This window comes from Mchenga conophoros, linkage group LG4 (assembly GCF_057382185.1).
Source record: "Mchenga conophoros isolate Kocher_MC1m ecotype Shallow Benthic linkage group LG4, M_conophoros_male_GT1.1, whole genome shotgun sequence".
NCBI lineage: Eukaryota > Metazoa > Chordata > Actinopteri > Cichliformes > Cichlidae > Mchenga > Mchenga conophoros.
In genome coordinates, this window is record NC_140529.1 from 26,885,981 (window position 1) to 26,901,696 (window position 15,716).

The window sequence follows — 15,716 nt, forward strand, 5'->3', positions numbered from 1 at the left end:
GCATGAAAACTGAGAATTAGGTAGACTAGACATGGCTGTCGCTCACGGTGAAAGAATTTTGTCAGTACGACATGTACTTTTCATTTGGGAGCGATTTGTTTCGGCCTGACTTTTCTGTTCATTTTAAGCAGCAAAAGTGAGGCGCATGTCTGTGTACGTGTGTATGGAGCCGTTGGGTGCAGTCACTATAGCAACCAGGCTCACACCTGCCTGCTTAACGAGCTCTGCCTGCCACTGTACCAAGATTCATCTTAAGCACTTCTCTTTCAACTGCTGCTGTGTCCACAGTGTTACAGCCATCATTTTACCCTCAAAACGTTGCCATCGTTGTTCTTTTTCCAACATCTTGTCTTTCAAAGCTCAGAGATGTAAACTTTTTAAACTGTGTGGGTCCAAGTGGAGGGATCACATTTTAGTCATTCAGTGATTCAAAGAATATGACCTTTTAATATTCTTTCAGATGTTTTCTGACTCTAAATGTTCTTTTCTCATTTCTTAGGTTTTTCTAATTTACAATTAAAACATTTTCAGCTTTTTTTCCAACTTCTTCTTCTGTGTAACCTTCAGCTTTTAGCAGTTCAGCACTTTTGTTTTCAGGTTAAATTCGTTTTTTTTTTTTATCTCATTCAAGATTTTTAACTTAAATTCAGTAATTAATTCATTTCAGTGCATACATTCAGATTCAAGCATTCACACTGCAGTTTCTTCAGAAAATGCACTTTCTAGTTATTCTATTTTATTATTATCTATTCCGTACGTTTTTTGTAATCCTACTCCTTCAAAACCGTTCAACTTAGAAAAACCATTCAAACACCGTTAGATTCCTATTCTTTTGGACAACACTGCTTCTATTTTTCTCATTTTTAACATTTATATTTTTAATTTTATTCAACTTTATTCAACAAAAATTTCCCATGTATTTCAATGGGGAGACCCTTCAAATTCTCATTCAACTTACTCATTTTTAAACTCTTACTACTTCCACATACATTGACATAGAGCCACCATTCAAACTTTAAAACGAAGACAAGACATTCAACTATTGAACTTGTATTTATCTTTTCAATATCTATTATACTTTTTCTTCAGTTCCAGTTTAAGTTTCATGATGTTTTTTCACCCGTTTCAGAGTTTATAATGGGTGTGTATGGGACGGAATGTTGGGGCTAGAGTGAGGCAGCTCAACTGCTAGAGTGAGAGGAGCAAAAAAATTAATCTTAAAATCTTTTTTAAAACTGCTGCTGTGTCCGCAGTGTTTGCTCTACAGGTATGATTTTACCCTCAAAACGTAGCCATCGCTGTCCTCTTTCATCCAATGTGTTTACTATTGTCCTAGGTGTTATGGTTCTTTCGTAAATGTCACCAATGCACAGCCTCCTCCCTCCAACTCTTCCATAGACTCTAATGTTAAAATGGCTCAGAAGGTTCGTTTGAAAATCAGAAGAGCATGGTGTCTTTCCACTGTCACCACGTCCATATAATAAACTCCACAGGCATGAAAACTGAGAATTCAGTAGACTAGACATTGCTGTCGCTCACGGTGAAAGAATTTTGTCAACACGACATGTACTTTTCATTTGGGAAGAATTTGTTTCGGCCTGACTTTTCTGTTCATTTTAAGCAGCAAAAGTGAGGCGCATGTCTGTGTCGTGTGTATGGAGCCATTGGGTGCAGTTACTATAGCAACCAGGCTCACACCTGCCTGCTTAACGAGCTCTCTCTCACTCTGCCAAGGTTAAACCTAAAAATGTTAGATTGTAGTAAGATTAACTTTTTCAATAGTACAATAAGACAGATTTGACAGGGTTTTGCCACAGATTAATAGTTTGTCACTAGTTAGTATATGCCAACTAAGTAGAGCATTGTGATTGGCACAAAGGTTTTTCAGATCTGGGCAGTTGGAGTCAGTTGATGACTTCAAAATCATCCTTTCTGACTGGATAATTAAAGCTCTCAGCATCTATTGGTCTGTAGTTAATTTCCCCACCTTTTAACTAACGTTTAACTAATCTAATCTCATTTAATGTTTCTGTTTATAGTCTGTATAGTTTATCTCCCCACGAATACACTCAAAGTAGTCTTAAAATAAAACCCACAAAACAGTTCAAGATTTAATACCTTTTATTTGCTCATTTAATGCCAGTTGCCCTGTTTTTCTGTATGTCACTCATTCGCTTATACTTGGGCAAAAAGTACCAATTTGTACACTAGTATAGTGTATTTTTTCCCTCTATCTCTCTATGTCTGTCACACACAGAGACCAACACACAGACATGTATATGCTCATTATTGCTGTTCAAACTGATGGTCAAATTTCCAAGCACCACCTGAACGCCTCATCTGTTTTTAACCTATCACTGGACCAACTGTCGTCATTCCGCTTCGCTCTCTGCTGTGGTAAGTACAGTACACTCAGTACTGCAGTGTTTTATTTTTATGATGGAAAAAATACATGTTTGACATTTAAACTCACATATCAAGTCCAACAGAGTTAAAAAGAATTCAAAGAAGAAAGAAAAAAGAATAACCTTCGCTATCATTTATATACGTTTATGATGTTTTGCTGTTAGCAGCAGTGCTAACGCTAGCTTCGATGCTAATGCTAGCAACAATGCTAATGCTAGCTATAGTGCTAACACTAGCCTTAGCACTTGTTAACTGACAAAAATAATATTCCTGTGATATTTCTTGCCGGTCAGTGAGACAAAAGTAAGAAATGAGCTTTATTATTGCCATTGTGGCTCAGTTTTAACAGTAAGAGTGCTAACGCTAGTAGCATTGCTAACGCTAGCTGCAATGCTAACGCTAGCTGCAATGCTAACGCTAGCTGCAATGCTAACGCTAGCTGCAATGCTAACGCTAGCTGCATTGCTAACACTAACTGAAGTGCTAATGCTAGCCGGAATGCTAGCGCTAGCAGCAATGCTAAGGCTAGTAACAGTCTAACAGTAGCCTTACATAAGTGGCAATACTTCAGTTAATTAGTTTGAATTGTAAAATGGCTGCTGTATCAGTTGGTGTGCTATATTACTCTATAATTACCCTGCTGACTATAAGTTCAGTGTATCATGTCGTGTGGGCTTTGTATTTCTGTTAGTCTGATAACACTGTACAGACAACTAACGTATTATTTCTCGTGTTACACTTTCAGGAACCTGACTGACACTGTGCTTTGCCTGGTAGGTGTGCACATACTGTAAGAGAAGTAGACCAAAATAATAAAATAATCTGACTAATATAAGATGTAAAGTGATGGGTTCAAACTTTGTGCTAGACCTTTTAAACACAATTTTATAATAAATACACATAAGTGCAGCTTAACAATTGGGCTAAAATATTTTTTTCGTACATTTTTGTAGTCACACTACATGTGATTAATTAATGATTCACTCAATCATATTTGTATTTAAAAATATCATTGCTGAATTTAATTAAATATTTATTCTTTTAAAAAGTGCCCAATTATGCAACTTTTTGCACATGGCAGCCGACAACAGTTTAGCTTGAATATTTGTTTTGTCCTTTTTCAGTAGTCACAATTAGTTCATACAATTACCATGTGATATAATTTTAATAAAATAATTTTTTTCTTGTTTTTTGTTCACAGTGTGCAGAAGAAGAACAAGGACCAGATCTCCAGTCTTCTCTCTCACATCCCAACCCCCCAACCCCTCTATCCTCTGTCCTGCTCCACCTATTGTCTCTGCCTTCTTTCCATCTGTATTTCACTCTGTGGTTTGTGAGAAATTTTGCCAAACCAACAATCCTTTTGCGGTTTGATTTAAAGCCGTGTCTCTCCTGCTCTGTCTGTTCTCTCTGCTAAATTTTCTCTCTACCTGTTTTTCACTCTTGGCTTGCTGCTGAAAAACGCCAAGCCAACAAAGCAATAAAGAGTGCATATTTTGCCTCAACCTATGAACAAACTGAACAAACAAAGAAAAATCTGCGGTTTGATTTAAAGCCGTGTCTCTCCTGCTCTGTCTGTTCTCACTGCTAAATTTTCTCTCTACCTGTTTTTCACTCTTGGCTTGCTGCTGAAAAACGCCAAGCCATTAAAGCAATAAAGAGTGCATATATTGCCTCTACCTGAGAACAAACTGAACAAACAAAGAAAACTAATTCACGGTTTGATTGTGATTTCCCAGCCGTGTCTCTCCTGCTCTGCCTGTTCTCTCTTCTAAATTTTCTCTCTACCTGTTTTTCACTCTTGGCTTGCTGCTAAGTTGTGCCAAGCCAATAAAGAGAGTGCATAATATTCTCTCAACTGAAGAACAAACTGTCAAACGAAAGACAACTGTTTAAGACAAATAAAAACAAATATAAAAACAAAGACAACATCTCCTGGTGTGTGCCACTCTTATCTTGTGAACAATTTTTCTAAAGACTAAGAAACACTTGCAGGTGTGTGAAAATGCCAAGGAAGCAGAAAAAGTCACAAGCTGCAAAACAACGCTGGAAAAAGTTTCATGAGTTTCACAGTGTACCAACATGTGAACAAGCTGAGTTTGATTTTCCTCAGAGCTCTGCAGAAGACAGTGTGTCTACAAAGACCAATTCTGACAGTGTCAAACAGGCAGGTCAACATGTTCCTGCACATGTACAACAGGTATCTTATGCTGATGCTGTAAAGAGTGGACTGCAGCATGAATTTAATGAACAACATGAGGTGTCATGTGACCCACAGGTGGGTTATGCTGATTTTTTGAAAAGAGGCTGTCACAGTGATGTGGCAGGACCATCTCATGCAGAAAGACTGAACCTTGAAAACCAGCCCTCTGTTATACATGTCTGTGCATCTCGCAGCCAGGCTCATCCTAAATATGGAGACTCCAGAAACAAGCAGTGCACATGTAACTCACTCACATTTCTTGCTTTCCTTCATGAGAATGAAAACATGACTACAGCTGACCTTAATCTGGTCTTGGATAAAGGTGATGTGATGTACAAAGAGGCCAAGAAAAGATTTCCTAAAAATATTCATTTGGCAACCGATGAGCTGCCAGACAAAGTTGATGCTCGCAGATCTATGTATCATGTCAACATGACACAGCCTTCCCGGTATGGGACATTTGAAGAACCTCCAGAGGAGGCAGTAGATACCTTTCTGAGCTTAGAAGCAGGACTGAGCTGCCTGTTGTCAGATGTGCAGTATGCCTTACTGATTATGAGTGGATTGTGTATCGCAGTGTTCAGATCCACATCAGGCATATATGGTTTCTTTGACCCACACCCCAGAACACCCATTGGTCTTCCTCTACTACTACAGTCACGTAATCGTGGTACAGCAGTGATGCTGAAATTCACACTCCTCAGTGACATGATTAAGAGGCTCCAAGATTCTTATGAAATGATGGAGATATCACCCTCTTGTAACTATGAACTGAAGCCTGTGCAGTTCTACAGTATGAGCACAGTCAACCTGAGTGATACTATCACAGACACAGTCTGCAGACCAACAGCTGCCACTGCTGTGGCACCTACTCACTCTGATACAACTGTTGATGAAGCAAACCCCTCTACTCCAAGGAGAAACACAACCACTGATCCGACTGAAAATATCTTTTGTCAAATGTCCATTTGTACGCCACTGGTGAAACAAAAAGAAGTCCACATGACTCAGTTCACATCATATGAAGATCAGAATGAACCTCCTAATATACCAACTGAAGAACTATGCAGTGAATTAAGTTTCCTTCCATCAAGTGATGCTTTTTCATGTCAATCAAATGCTGCCATAACAAATGTTGCTGCCTGTGACCTTTCTGATATAGTTTTACAAAAACTGAAAAAAGTTAATAAACAACAAAGGAACAAAATGAAAAGAAGATTAATGGCATCAGAGAAACCCAGAAATCAGAGAAAAGAAAACCAAAAAAGGAAAGAACAACAAAAGTATGCTTCAAATAAAGATTACAAAGAAAAGAAAAAATCTTGCACAAGCGAGACATATAAAAACAATCCTGAAGTTAGACAAAAACAACAACAGTATATGAAAAGACGTTACTGTGAAAATGATGAATTCAGACAGAAACAACAGCAATATATTAGAAGACGTTACTGTGAAAATGATGAATTCAGACAGAAACAACAGCAATATATTAGAAGACGTTACTGTGAAAATGATGAATTCAGAAAGAAACAAAAACAATATGTTAAAAAACGTTTTTCTGAGAATGCTACAGTTAGAAAGAAACAACAACAATATATTAAAAGACGCTACTGTGAGAACGATGAATTCAGAAAGAAACAACAACAATATATTAAAAGACGCTACTGTGAGAACGATGAATTCAGAAAGAAACAACAACAATATATTAAAAGACGCTACTGTGACAATGCTGAATTTAGACAAAAACAAAAAAACTATATAACTAAAAGGTATCAAGAAAACCCTGAATTCAGAGAGAGACAGAGATCTCGAGTGACTCAGCGTTATGCACGTGACAATGCATTCAGAGTAAGACACAGACAACTAATGAAACAACTAATGCGAGACAGGTATCAAAGTAATCTTGCATTCAGGATTATGCACAACATGAGATGTGCAATGAAAATAAAAAGGAAATACAGATGGGTGAACAGACAAACCCAAGAGAGTGACAACAGTGTGATCAACGAGGCCATATCTGTGTTCAAATCACAAATCAAAGCTGGACCATCATACCCATGTACTGTATGCTTCAAGGCTTCATTTCCAAACCAAGTGCGACCCTGCACAAGGTCAAAGTATGTCAAAAACCCACATGTAGTTGCAACATGTTTGACAGGAAAGTTTGTTCATGTTTGTGATGAAAACTGCAGAAATGAGCAGTGCAAAGTGCCTGATGAGAGAAAGAGAGAGTGGATATGTCACACCTGCCACGATCATCTTAAAAATGGATCCATGCCAGCACTTGCTGTTGCCAATAAGTTGGATCTTGCTGATATTCCAGCTGAACTGTCTGATCTCAACATACTGGAGAGACATCTCATAGCCAAGTGCATACCATTTGCCAAGATCATTCCTCTTCCCAAAGGCAGACAAAGAGCAATTAGAGGAAATGTGGTCTGTGTCCCATCAGAGGTACAGGAAACTGTTGAAACACTACCTCGATTGAGAATTAATTCTCAGGTGATCAGAGTGAAACTGAAGAGACGCTTGTCTTACAAAGGTCATCAGCTGTTTCAGACTGTAAGCTGGTCTAAACTTGTGCAAGCACTGCATAAACTCAAGCAGATTCATCCACAGTATAAGGATGTGAGCATCAGAGATGATGCTGAGCTGTGTGATCCAACTCTTCCTGATGAAGATGATGAGGATGATGATGATGAAAACATGAATGAGGAAGATTATGATGAGGCTGATTTAATGGAAATTGACAGCTGTGAGAAAAATGCACTGAGTGAAGCACAAAATATAAATGAACAGGACATTGACATGTTACCCTGTGATGGTGAACAATCGCATGAACAGATGAGAGATGATTCAGAGCAAGCAGATGGACTGACTAATGGTGGTTTTGCACTCGAGTCCTGTTTGCAGCCCCCTGATGTGGCTGAGGAGATATTATGTTTCAGTGAAGGAATCTACTCTGTTGCTCCTGCAGAGAGAAACAATCCAATAAGTTTTTTCAAAACACCTAAACTGGAGGCCATGGCCTTCCCTGTGCAGTTTCCTACAGGTCAAAACACACTTGATGAAAGAAGGCTGATCAAAGTATCCCCCAGTGGGTATTTCAAATCAAGACTTTTCTGCATTGATGATCGTTTTGCCAAAGACACAAACTATTTGTTCTTTGCACAGTTTGTGACTGAAATACACTTGGCTACATCCAGCATGACAGTACAGTTAAGGAAGGCAAAGCCTCTGACCAGAGATGGTAGAAAAATAACCTCAGGCATGTTACAAGATAAACATGAGGTGGAGAAACTGGTGCGAAATAAAGATGCAGTGAGATTCATGCAGCCTCTGAGAGGAACCCCAGCCTATTGGGAGAAAACAACAAGAGATCTTTTTGCCATGATCAGACAGTTGGGAACTCCCACGTTCTTTTGCACATTTTCAGCTGCTGAAATGCGCTGGCCTGAAGTGATTGAGGCAATAACAAGGCAGCAAGGTGAACAAGTGAATTTTGAAGGACTCGACTGGTCAGCAAAGTGTGACATCCTGAGAAGCAATCCTGTCACAACAATGCGCATGTTTGACAAGAGAGTTGAAGCATTATTCAGAGATTTACTCTTATCTCCCGCAGAGCCACTTGGCAAAGTCATTGACTACTTTTACAGAGTTGAGTTTCAGCACAGAGGAAGCCCACACATACACTGTCTCCTGTGGGTAGAAGGTGCTCCTGTGTTTGAGGAGGATGATGAGCAAACTGTTGTTGATTTTATAAACAAATACATCACAGCTCAGCTGCCTGATCCACATAAACAACCCGAACTGTACAAAAAAGTAACAGAAGTGCAAAAACACAGTAAGAACCACACAAAGACGTGCTTTAGGAGTTTAAGCTCCGGGTGCCGTTTTGGTTTTCCCAAACCACCCTGCAATGAGACAATGATCACAAGACCCAGTGAGGATGATGCACTGGAAGTAGAAACGGCAAAGAACAAGCTCAGACCACTGAACCAGCTGCTGAATGAACCTGAAACTGCTTCCATGAGTTTAGAGCAGCTCTTGGAAAGATGCAAGTTGACACATGCAGAATATGAGAGATACCTGAATAAAATGAACATGAGGAGTACGATCATACTAAAGCGTGATCCAAAAGACTCTTGGATAAATGGCTATAATCCACATCTGCTTGAAGCCTGGAACAGTAATATCGACATAAGCTTTGTTTTAGATGCTTTCGGCGCTGCAAATTATTTAATGAAATATATATCAAAAAAAGAGGGCGGGCTATCTGAGTACCTGAAAACTGTCATTGAAAACTCCAATAAGGACAGTGTAAATGAGTGCGATGAAATGAGAGCCGTCATGCAGGCATATTCAAAGAAGCGAGAGATCAGTGCACAGGAGTGTGTTGCTCGTGCATGTGGTCTTCACATGAAGCAATGTTCACGTGCTGTAATATTCATACCAACTGATGATAATCCTGTGAAAATGAGTCGTCCCCTGTCAGTTCTGGACAACACAACACCTGAGTCTTCCAATGTTTGGATGACATCTTTGAATGACAAATACAAAGCCAGACCTGAAACACCAGAGTATGAGGAGATGTGCATGGCAGACTTTGCTGCTACTTGCAGGATTGTCTATGGCCAACAGAAAAAAGGTAAAGATGTTTTGCCCCTTCTCAATGAGATGGGGTTTGTGCAAAGGCGCAAAAACAATAAGCCTGCTATCATCAGATTTCACCGCTGCTCACAAGAAAAACATCCAGAGCAATATTACGGAAGACTGCTTAAACTGTACCTTCCTCATCGTTCAGACCACGAACTGAAAACACCATCGTTGCCAACCTATCAGGCTTTCTATGGTGCTGGCTGTGTACAGCTGCCAGGTACTGACCGTCTTGAGTACGTGCAACACATTGTCAAAAGAAACAGAGAAAAATATGAGAAAAACAGTGAGGAGATCGAGAGCGCTGTTGAGGAATATGAGCAGAACAGAGGTGTGACTGACGAATGGTGTAATCTGGCACCTGAATCAGATCTCGTAAGGTTGCCACTTGTTGAACAAGAAAGAGAGCGAGACAATGAAAATGAACAGGAAGATGTGCCCGACTACAGCCGTCAGGCTGATGCTTCAACAGAAGTCAGAGCCATCAGGGAACCCCCTGCTATTGATCCCACATTGTTACGTCAGATGTTTCAGAATCTGAACAAGAAGCAAGCCTGCATATTTTATGCAGTTAGAGACTGGTGCATTAAAAGAGTCTGTGCTCTAAATCCAGAGCAGTTTTTCTTTTATATTAATGGTGGTGCTGGAACAGGAAAATCACATCTTATCAAATGCATCTACTCAGAAGCATCTAAGATACTGAGCAAAGTGCCCAGATATGCAGACGACGTTGACATATCAAAACCCACTGTCCTGTTAACTGCTTTCACTGGGACTGCAGCTTTTAACATTTCTGGAACAACACTGCATTCTCTTCTCAAGCTGCCTAGAAGCTTAAAACCTCCCATTCAGGGACTTGGCAATCAGCTGGATGAAGTCAGATCAGAACTTTTGAATGCTGAAATAATCGTCATTGACGAAGTGTCTATGGTGTCAAGACATCTGTTTGCATATGTAGATGCAAGACTCAAACAGATCAAAGGGACTCGGAGACCCTTTGGAGGCATGTCAGTCATTGCTGTCGGAGACTTCTATCAGCTACCCCCAGTGCGACAGTCTAAACCTCTCTGTGTGCACGACCCGTCTGAGATCGACCTGTGGCGGGAGCATTTTCAGATGATCACTCTGACTGAGATTATGCGTCAGAAAGATGATGTTGTCTTTGCAGAGATGCTGAACAGAATTCGTGTGAAAGGAAAGTTGGATGAGCTTTGCGAAGCAGATAGAAATTTGTTGTCACAGGCCATAACTGAACCAGCCCTTTGTCCAACTGATGCGTTGCACATTTTTGCAACTAATAAAGAAGTGGATGCACACAACTCTGCAACACTGGCTCTGCTCCACACTCATATCATTGACATCCATGCAGATGATTATAGAAAAGATCCTAGAACTGGCAGAATGGCACTTCAAGACAGACCATTGAAAGGAGGTAAAAACGAGTTACCAGACACACTGAAAGTTGCAGAAGGAGCTCGTGTCATGCTCACCAGAAACATTGACATACAAAATGGTTTGGTTAATGGAGCTTTTGGAAAACTACTTAGAGTAGTTCACTCTGAAAACGACCAACACATCATCAAGCTTGGACTTAAAATGGATAATGAGACATCTGGAAAGAATAACCGCACACCAGCAGACGACATGGTGTACATTGAGAGAGCAGAGGAGAATCTGAAGCAGAAAGGAGTGGTACGAAGACAGTTCCCAGTGAAGCTGGCCTTTGCATGTACAATACATAAGGTACAGGGTATGACAACTACATCAGCTGTTGTCTCTCTTAAGAGCATTTTTGAGCCCGGCATGGCCTACGTAGCTGTCAGTAGAGTGACGTCTCTCAGTGGACTGTATCTTCTTGATATGGAGGAGAAAAAAATATTCACCAACCCAGAAATCACTGCAGCGCTTGAGAACATGAGACAAGCCAACCTTGATGACATGATGCCTCTTCTACACGTGAGGCAAACACTGAGCAGGTCAGAGGTTTTCACCATTGTTCATCATAATACAGAGGGACTGCCAGCTCACATTAATGACATCAAAAGTCACCATGAATTGTGTCTAGCAGATGTTTTGTGCCTAACAGAAACACACCTGCGGGGCTCTTTTGTCGCAGAGAGTCTCCACTTGGAAAATTACAATTTGTTCAAACGCAACAGACACCTGTCCTACACAAACTTTCCCCAGATGGCAAACAGAAGTGGTGGTGGAGTTGCTGTTTATGTGAAAAGTGACATTCAAGTGCATGAAAAACAGTACATCCATAATGTAACTGACCTTGAATTTCTGGCTTTAAAGGTTGAAGCACCAGTCAGTGCTCTGATTGCAGTTGTATACAGACCTCCAGACTACACTCTGAGGCCATTCCTGAAAAACCTGGTAAGCCTATTAGACTCATTGGAGATCATGGACTGTCATCCCATCATAGTTTGTGGTGATTTTAATGAGAATGTTTTATCCAGTGCAAACAAACCAATCCTGGAGCTGTTTGAGTCTAGGGGATACGCACAGGTCATCACTGCCCCTACCACAGAGAAGAACACACTGCTTGACCTAATTTTCATTTCTCAGTCAGATCGATGTCTCCATTCTGGAGTCATGAAGACATACCATAGTTACCATGACCCAGTATACTGTGTATTGTCCTGTGATGATTCATGATCTAGATCTTTGAATACAGTAAGTAATATCTATATTTTTGAATGACTTAAGAAAGTAGAGCGATATTTAAAAGTTGACGCCCTGCATTGCAGTATAATGTTTGATGACAATTTTATTTATTACAGAAAATCTAAAATTCACTAACAGTAACCTATAAATGTCAGAAAAATCAAATATAGCAGTTTAAAATGAATAGTGTAGGCATATCCTCTCTGCAGCCAGGCTTCAACATCCTGCCAGGCTGCCCCAGTCTCACTGTGGCTGGGAGGGAGGGAGGGTGGACCAGAGGATTGCCCACACAAAACATAAATGTTCAACAGCTTCTTCATTGTTTCTGAGAGAACAATAATGACTAAAGGTTGCTTTTTAAAAAAACAAACAAACAAACAAACAAACAAACAAACAAACAAACAAACCTAATTACAGCAATAATGACAGTTAAGCCACTTTATGTGTGCCTCTATTTTGAAATACTATTTACAAAAATATTATTATTTTGGTTTGTTATAAACTTTAAACTTTTTCAAAAGTACACAATTATATTTTTGGACAAATTTTTCTATGAAACATAAATTTTTATGAGCTTTTATCATGTTTCTGGCCAGTGCAATCATCAGGGTGGGTCTGGGTTGATAACTGCACATTTCTGGCCAGAAATGTTTCAGCAGTGTTACATATGTAGTGCATATGTTACACTTGCTTTCTGTTACCAGCTGATACCCTACATTTGTATAGACATTTGATGGTGTGAGGTTGGGGAGTTGAGTGGGAAGGGGGGGGGGGGGGGGGGGTACGGTGGGAGTTGAGGGGGGGGGGGTTCCTTTCCTGTTAGGTTTCCTTTTTTTTTTTTTTTTTTTTTTAAGCAAGACACAGTCCTCCTGTGTCTTCTCCAATCTTCACATGTAAAATCCAACAATGTGAAGCACATAGCAGCCAGAAACTGTAATGCCACAGATCAGAGAAACTTCATCATCACCATCTTCATCGCCATACGATCAGAGCGTGAGACTTCACATCTGGAGCACAGGAGAGATTCTGTGATAAGTCTTCCTTCTAGCTTGTCCCACAAGCAGTCGGTGAGATTTACTAACAACAAAAAGGGTTAATGACATTATTTCCATGAAAACATGTATTCATTCTTTGTGAAGTGTTTAAATTGTGTTTTCACTTGACCTTAGGAGTGTTAGAGTGTATTGTAATGTCTGTACTCAGGTGTTTCCCTCTGTGATCCATCCCCTTCAGAGCCGAGACACTCAGGACTGAACAGACTGCACAGTTTCTGTGACTGAGCCTCCAAAACACCTTCTTTGAAACCACTCATGATAGAAGGGCTTCATATTTGCAGCAGCACTACTACAGGTATTCAGTTTATTACAGGATGTGTTTGTTTCTTAGGACCAGCTCTGAGTGCACACTACCTAACATATACACCTTTCTGTTTATTACAAACCAACTACTCTGGATCATATGGCCAGTTGGCAGGAATGTTGCTGCAGGAAAACATCCCTGGAGATCACCATCATTGTCAGACTGACTGTGCCTCCTCTGTGCAGTGTCAAGATCCTCCCTAAATGAGTGTGTAAGTTAACATTTTCATTATTTTATTCCCTTTGACAAGACAAGTATCACTGATATTTACATTTACAACTACATATTCCTGTTTTCTGCTCTTCTTTTAAAGTCCTCAGCTATCCTGCTTCTGTGCTGCTTGCCACACATCAAACACTGGCCGGATGACAGGGAGGATCCACTCTGAAGTCACTGGACATGATGAGGATCATATGGGACTTCATAGTTTCACAGAAACGTTGTGCTCTGTGATTACAGGTTTTAAATGGACATAATGACTGCCTCTCTCTGATCAACAGGCTAAAGGATTGTTGTCATTGTTAGTGCTCTGTACAATGTATGCTTATTTAGTATTTCATCACAGAGCAAACCTTTATTTATTTAACATATTTTTATTTTGTTTTAATGTTGAATTAACTGTGGGGATTTTTTTAAGTGGGCACTCGGGATGTCATATGACCAGAAATGTGGTAACTGGAATTCAACGTTATGGAAGAAAAAATCTGCTAAGAACAAAACACACACAAAACCCCCCAAGAAAATTCAAATTCATTCCATGTAATCCAATCTAAAACATTTTAAACTGCTGAACAGCAACACAAACAGTGTTAAAAAACAGTGTTAACAGAATGATTATGATGATTTTGTACCAAAGTTTCAGGTCACATGGCACACCTAGTGTGTAGTGTGGGGTATCAGCTGGTAAGTATAGGTTTTTTTTTCATATTTGTGTACTTAGAGTTTAGATAGATAAAGCCTTGTGTATAATAATTAGTCATAACCACAACTCAAAGTCAGGGACTAACTAATTTTGGGACTTTGTGTCTGAGCCCAGGTTAAAACAATGTGTAAAAAAGCATTTAGTGGCATGGCTGAACAATGCTGTATTGATACTTATTTATCCATGTTCACAAAAAGGACTAATGTGTTTATTTGATTATTTGCACGTGTTAAACTGTGTCACCACCTTAGGCTTTCATTTGAGTTTACTCAAAAATCTCTATACAGTTCTCTTTTACCACTGTGTGGACTCTGTTTACATTAAAACATAAAGAAGAATGAGTAATAAAAAGATGTGTAGACAGATTAAGTAGGACGATAGAAACAGCTGTTCAGCCATGTTCTAAGAAACCAACACAATTTAAAGGTTCAGGATTGTGGTTTTAAAAGTTGAATTTTCATGTATTTCATATCTTGCTTATTATTTTTTATTTAGTTATTTAATTTAGTTATTTTTATTTATTCTACTAGTCCTTTTCAGAAAGAAGCTGTAAAATATGACTTAAGATTTTTTTTTTATTTTCTATGACATACAAAACAAATTGATGTATGTAATACTATTAAACATGATATACACATGTGTATATGTCTGAAAAACATTATGCTGTATATTAAAGTTTGCATTTTCTCCAGAATTTTTGTTCATCTTTTAAGTTCATTTCAGTTAGAAGAATTTGAACTTTTAATATTCATTCAGAGATTTTCTGACTCTAAATTTTCTTTTGTCATTACTCATTTTTTTATTATTTACATTTTAAACATGTTTAGCTTTTTTCCAACTTCTTCTGTGTGAACATCAGCTTTCAAAAGTTCTGCACTTTTGTTTTCACTTTAAAAATTCTGTATTTTCCAGCTCATTCAGAATTTTTAACTTAACATTCAGTAATTAATTCATTTCAGTGCATACATTCAGATTCAAGCATTCACACTGCAGTTTCTTCAGAAAATGCACTTTCTAGTTATTAGTGTGAATGCTTGAAAAGCATTCACAGTATTGTTCTTCTAATCTTTATTCTATTTTATTATATTTTATTATTATGGATTCCGTACGTTTTTTGTACTCTATCTCCTTCAAAACCGTTCAACTTAGAAAAACCATTCAAACACCATTAGATTCCTATTCTTTTGGACATGACTGCTTCTATTTTTCTCATTTTTAACATTTATATTTTTAATTTTATTCAACTTTTTTCAACAAAAATTTCCCATGTATTTCAATGGGGAGACCCTTCAAATTCTCATTCAACTTCCTCCTCTTTAAACTGTATCTACTTCCACATACATTGACATAGAGCCACCATTCAAACTTTAAAACGAAGACAAGACATTCAACTATTCAACTTGTATTTATCTTTTCAATATCTATTATACTTTTTCTTCAGTTCCAGTTTAAGTTTCATGATGTTTTTTCACCCGTTTCAGAGTTTATAATGGGTGTGTA

The 15,716-nt window shown here is 38.8% G+C and overlaps 1 protein-coding gene across 6 annotated transcripts; it reads left to right on the forward strand.

Annotated features, from left to right (window-relative positions):
- The first annotated feature begins 9,039 nt into the window (after positions 1-9,039).
- On the forward strand, positions 9,040-15,198 carry LOC146576248 (ATP-dependent DNA helicase PIF1-like). Of its 6 annotated transcripts, XR_014892231.1 has the most exons (5): positions 9,040-11,644; positions 11,837-11,944; positions 13,169-13,285; positions 13,402-13,505; positions 13,608-15,198. XR_014892231.1 is itself a non-coding variant. In XM_085271350.1 (2 exons), the coding sequence occupies exon 1, from the start codon at positions 9,086-9,088 to the stop codon at positions 11,924-11,926; it is 2,841 nt and encodes a 946-aa protein (XP_085127476.1). In that variant the 5' UTR covers positions 9,040-9,085; the 3' UTR covers positions 11,927-11,944; positions 13,169-13,342. The 6 variants fall into 6 exon arrangements, 3 of the variants coding, with proteins under 3 accessions (XP_085127476.1, XP_085127478.1, XP_085127477.1); XR_014892230.1 differs by having other exon boundaries at positions 9,040-11,944; positions 13,608-15,197; XR_014892232.1 differs by lacking the exon at positions 11,837-11,944 and having other exon boundaries at positions 13,608-15,197.
- Positions 15,199-15,716: the final 518 nt, after the last annotated feature.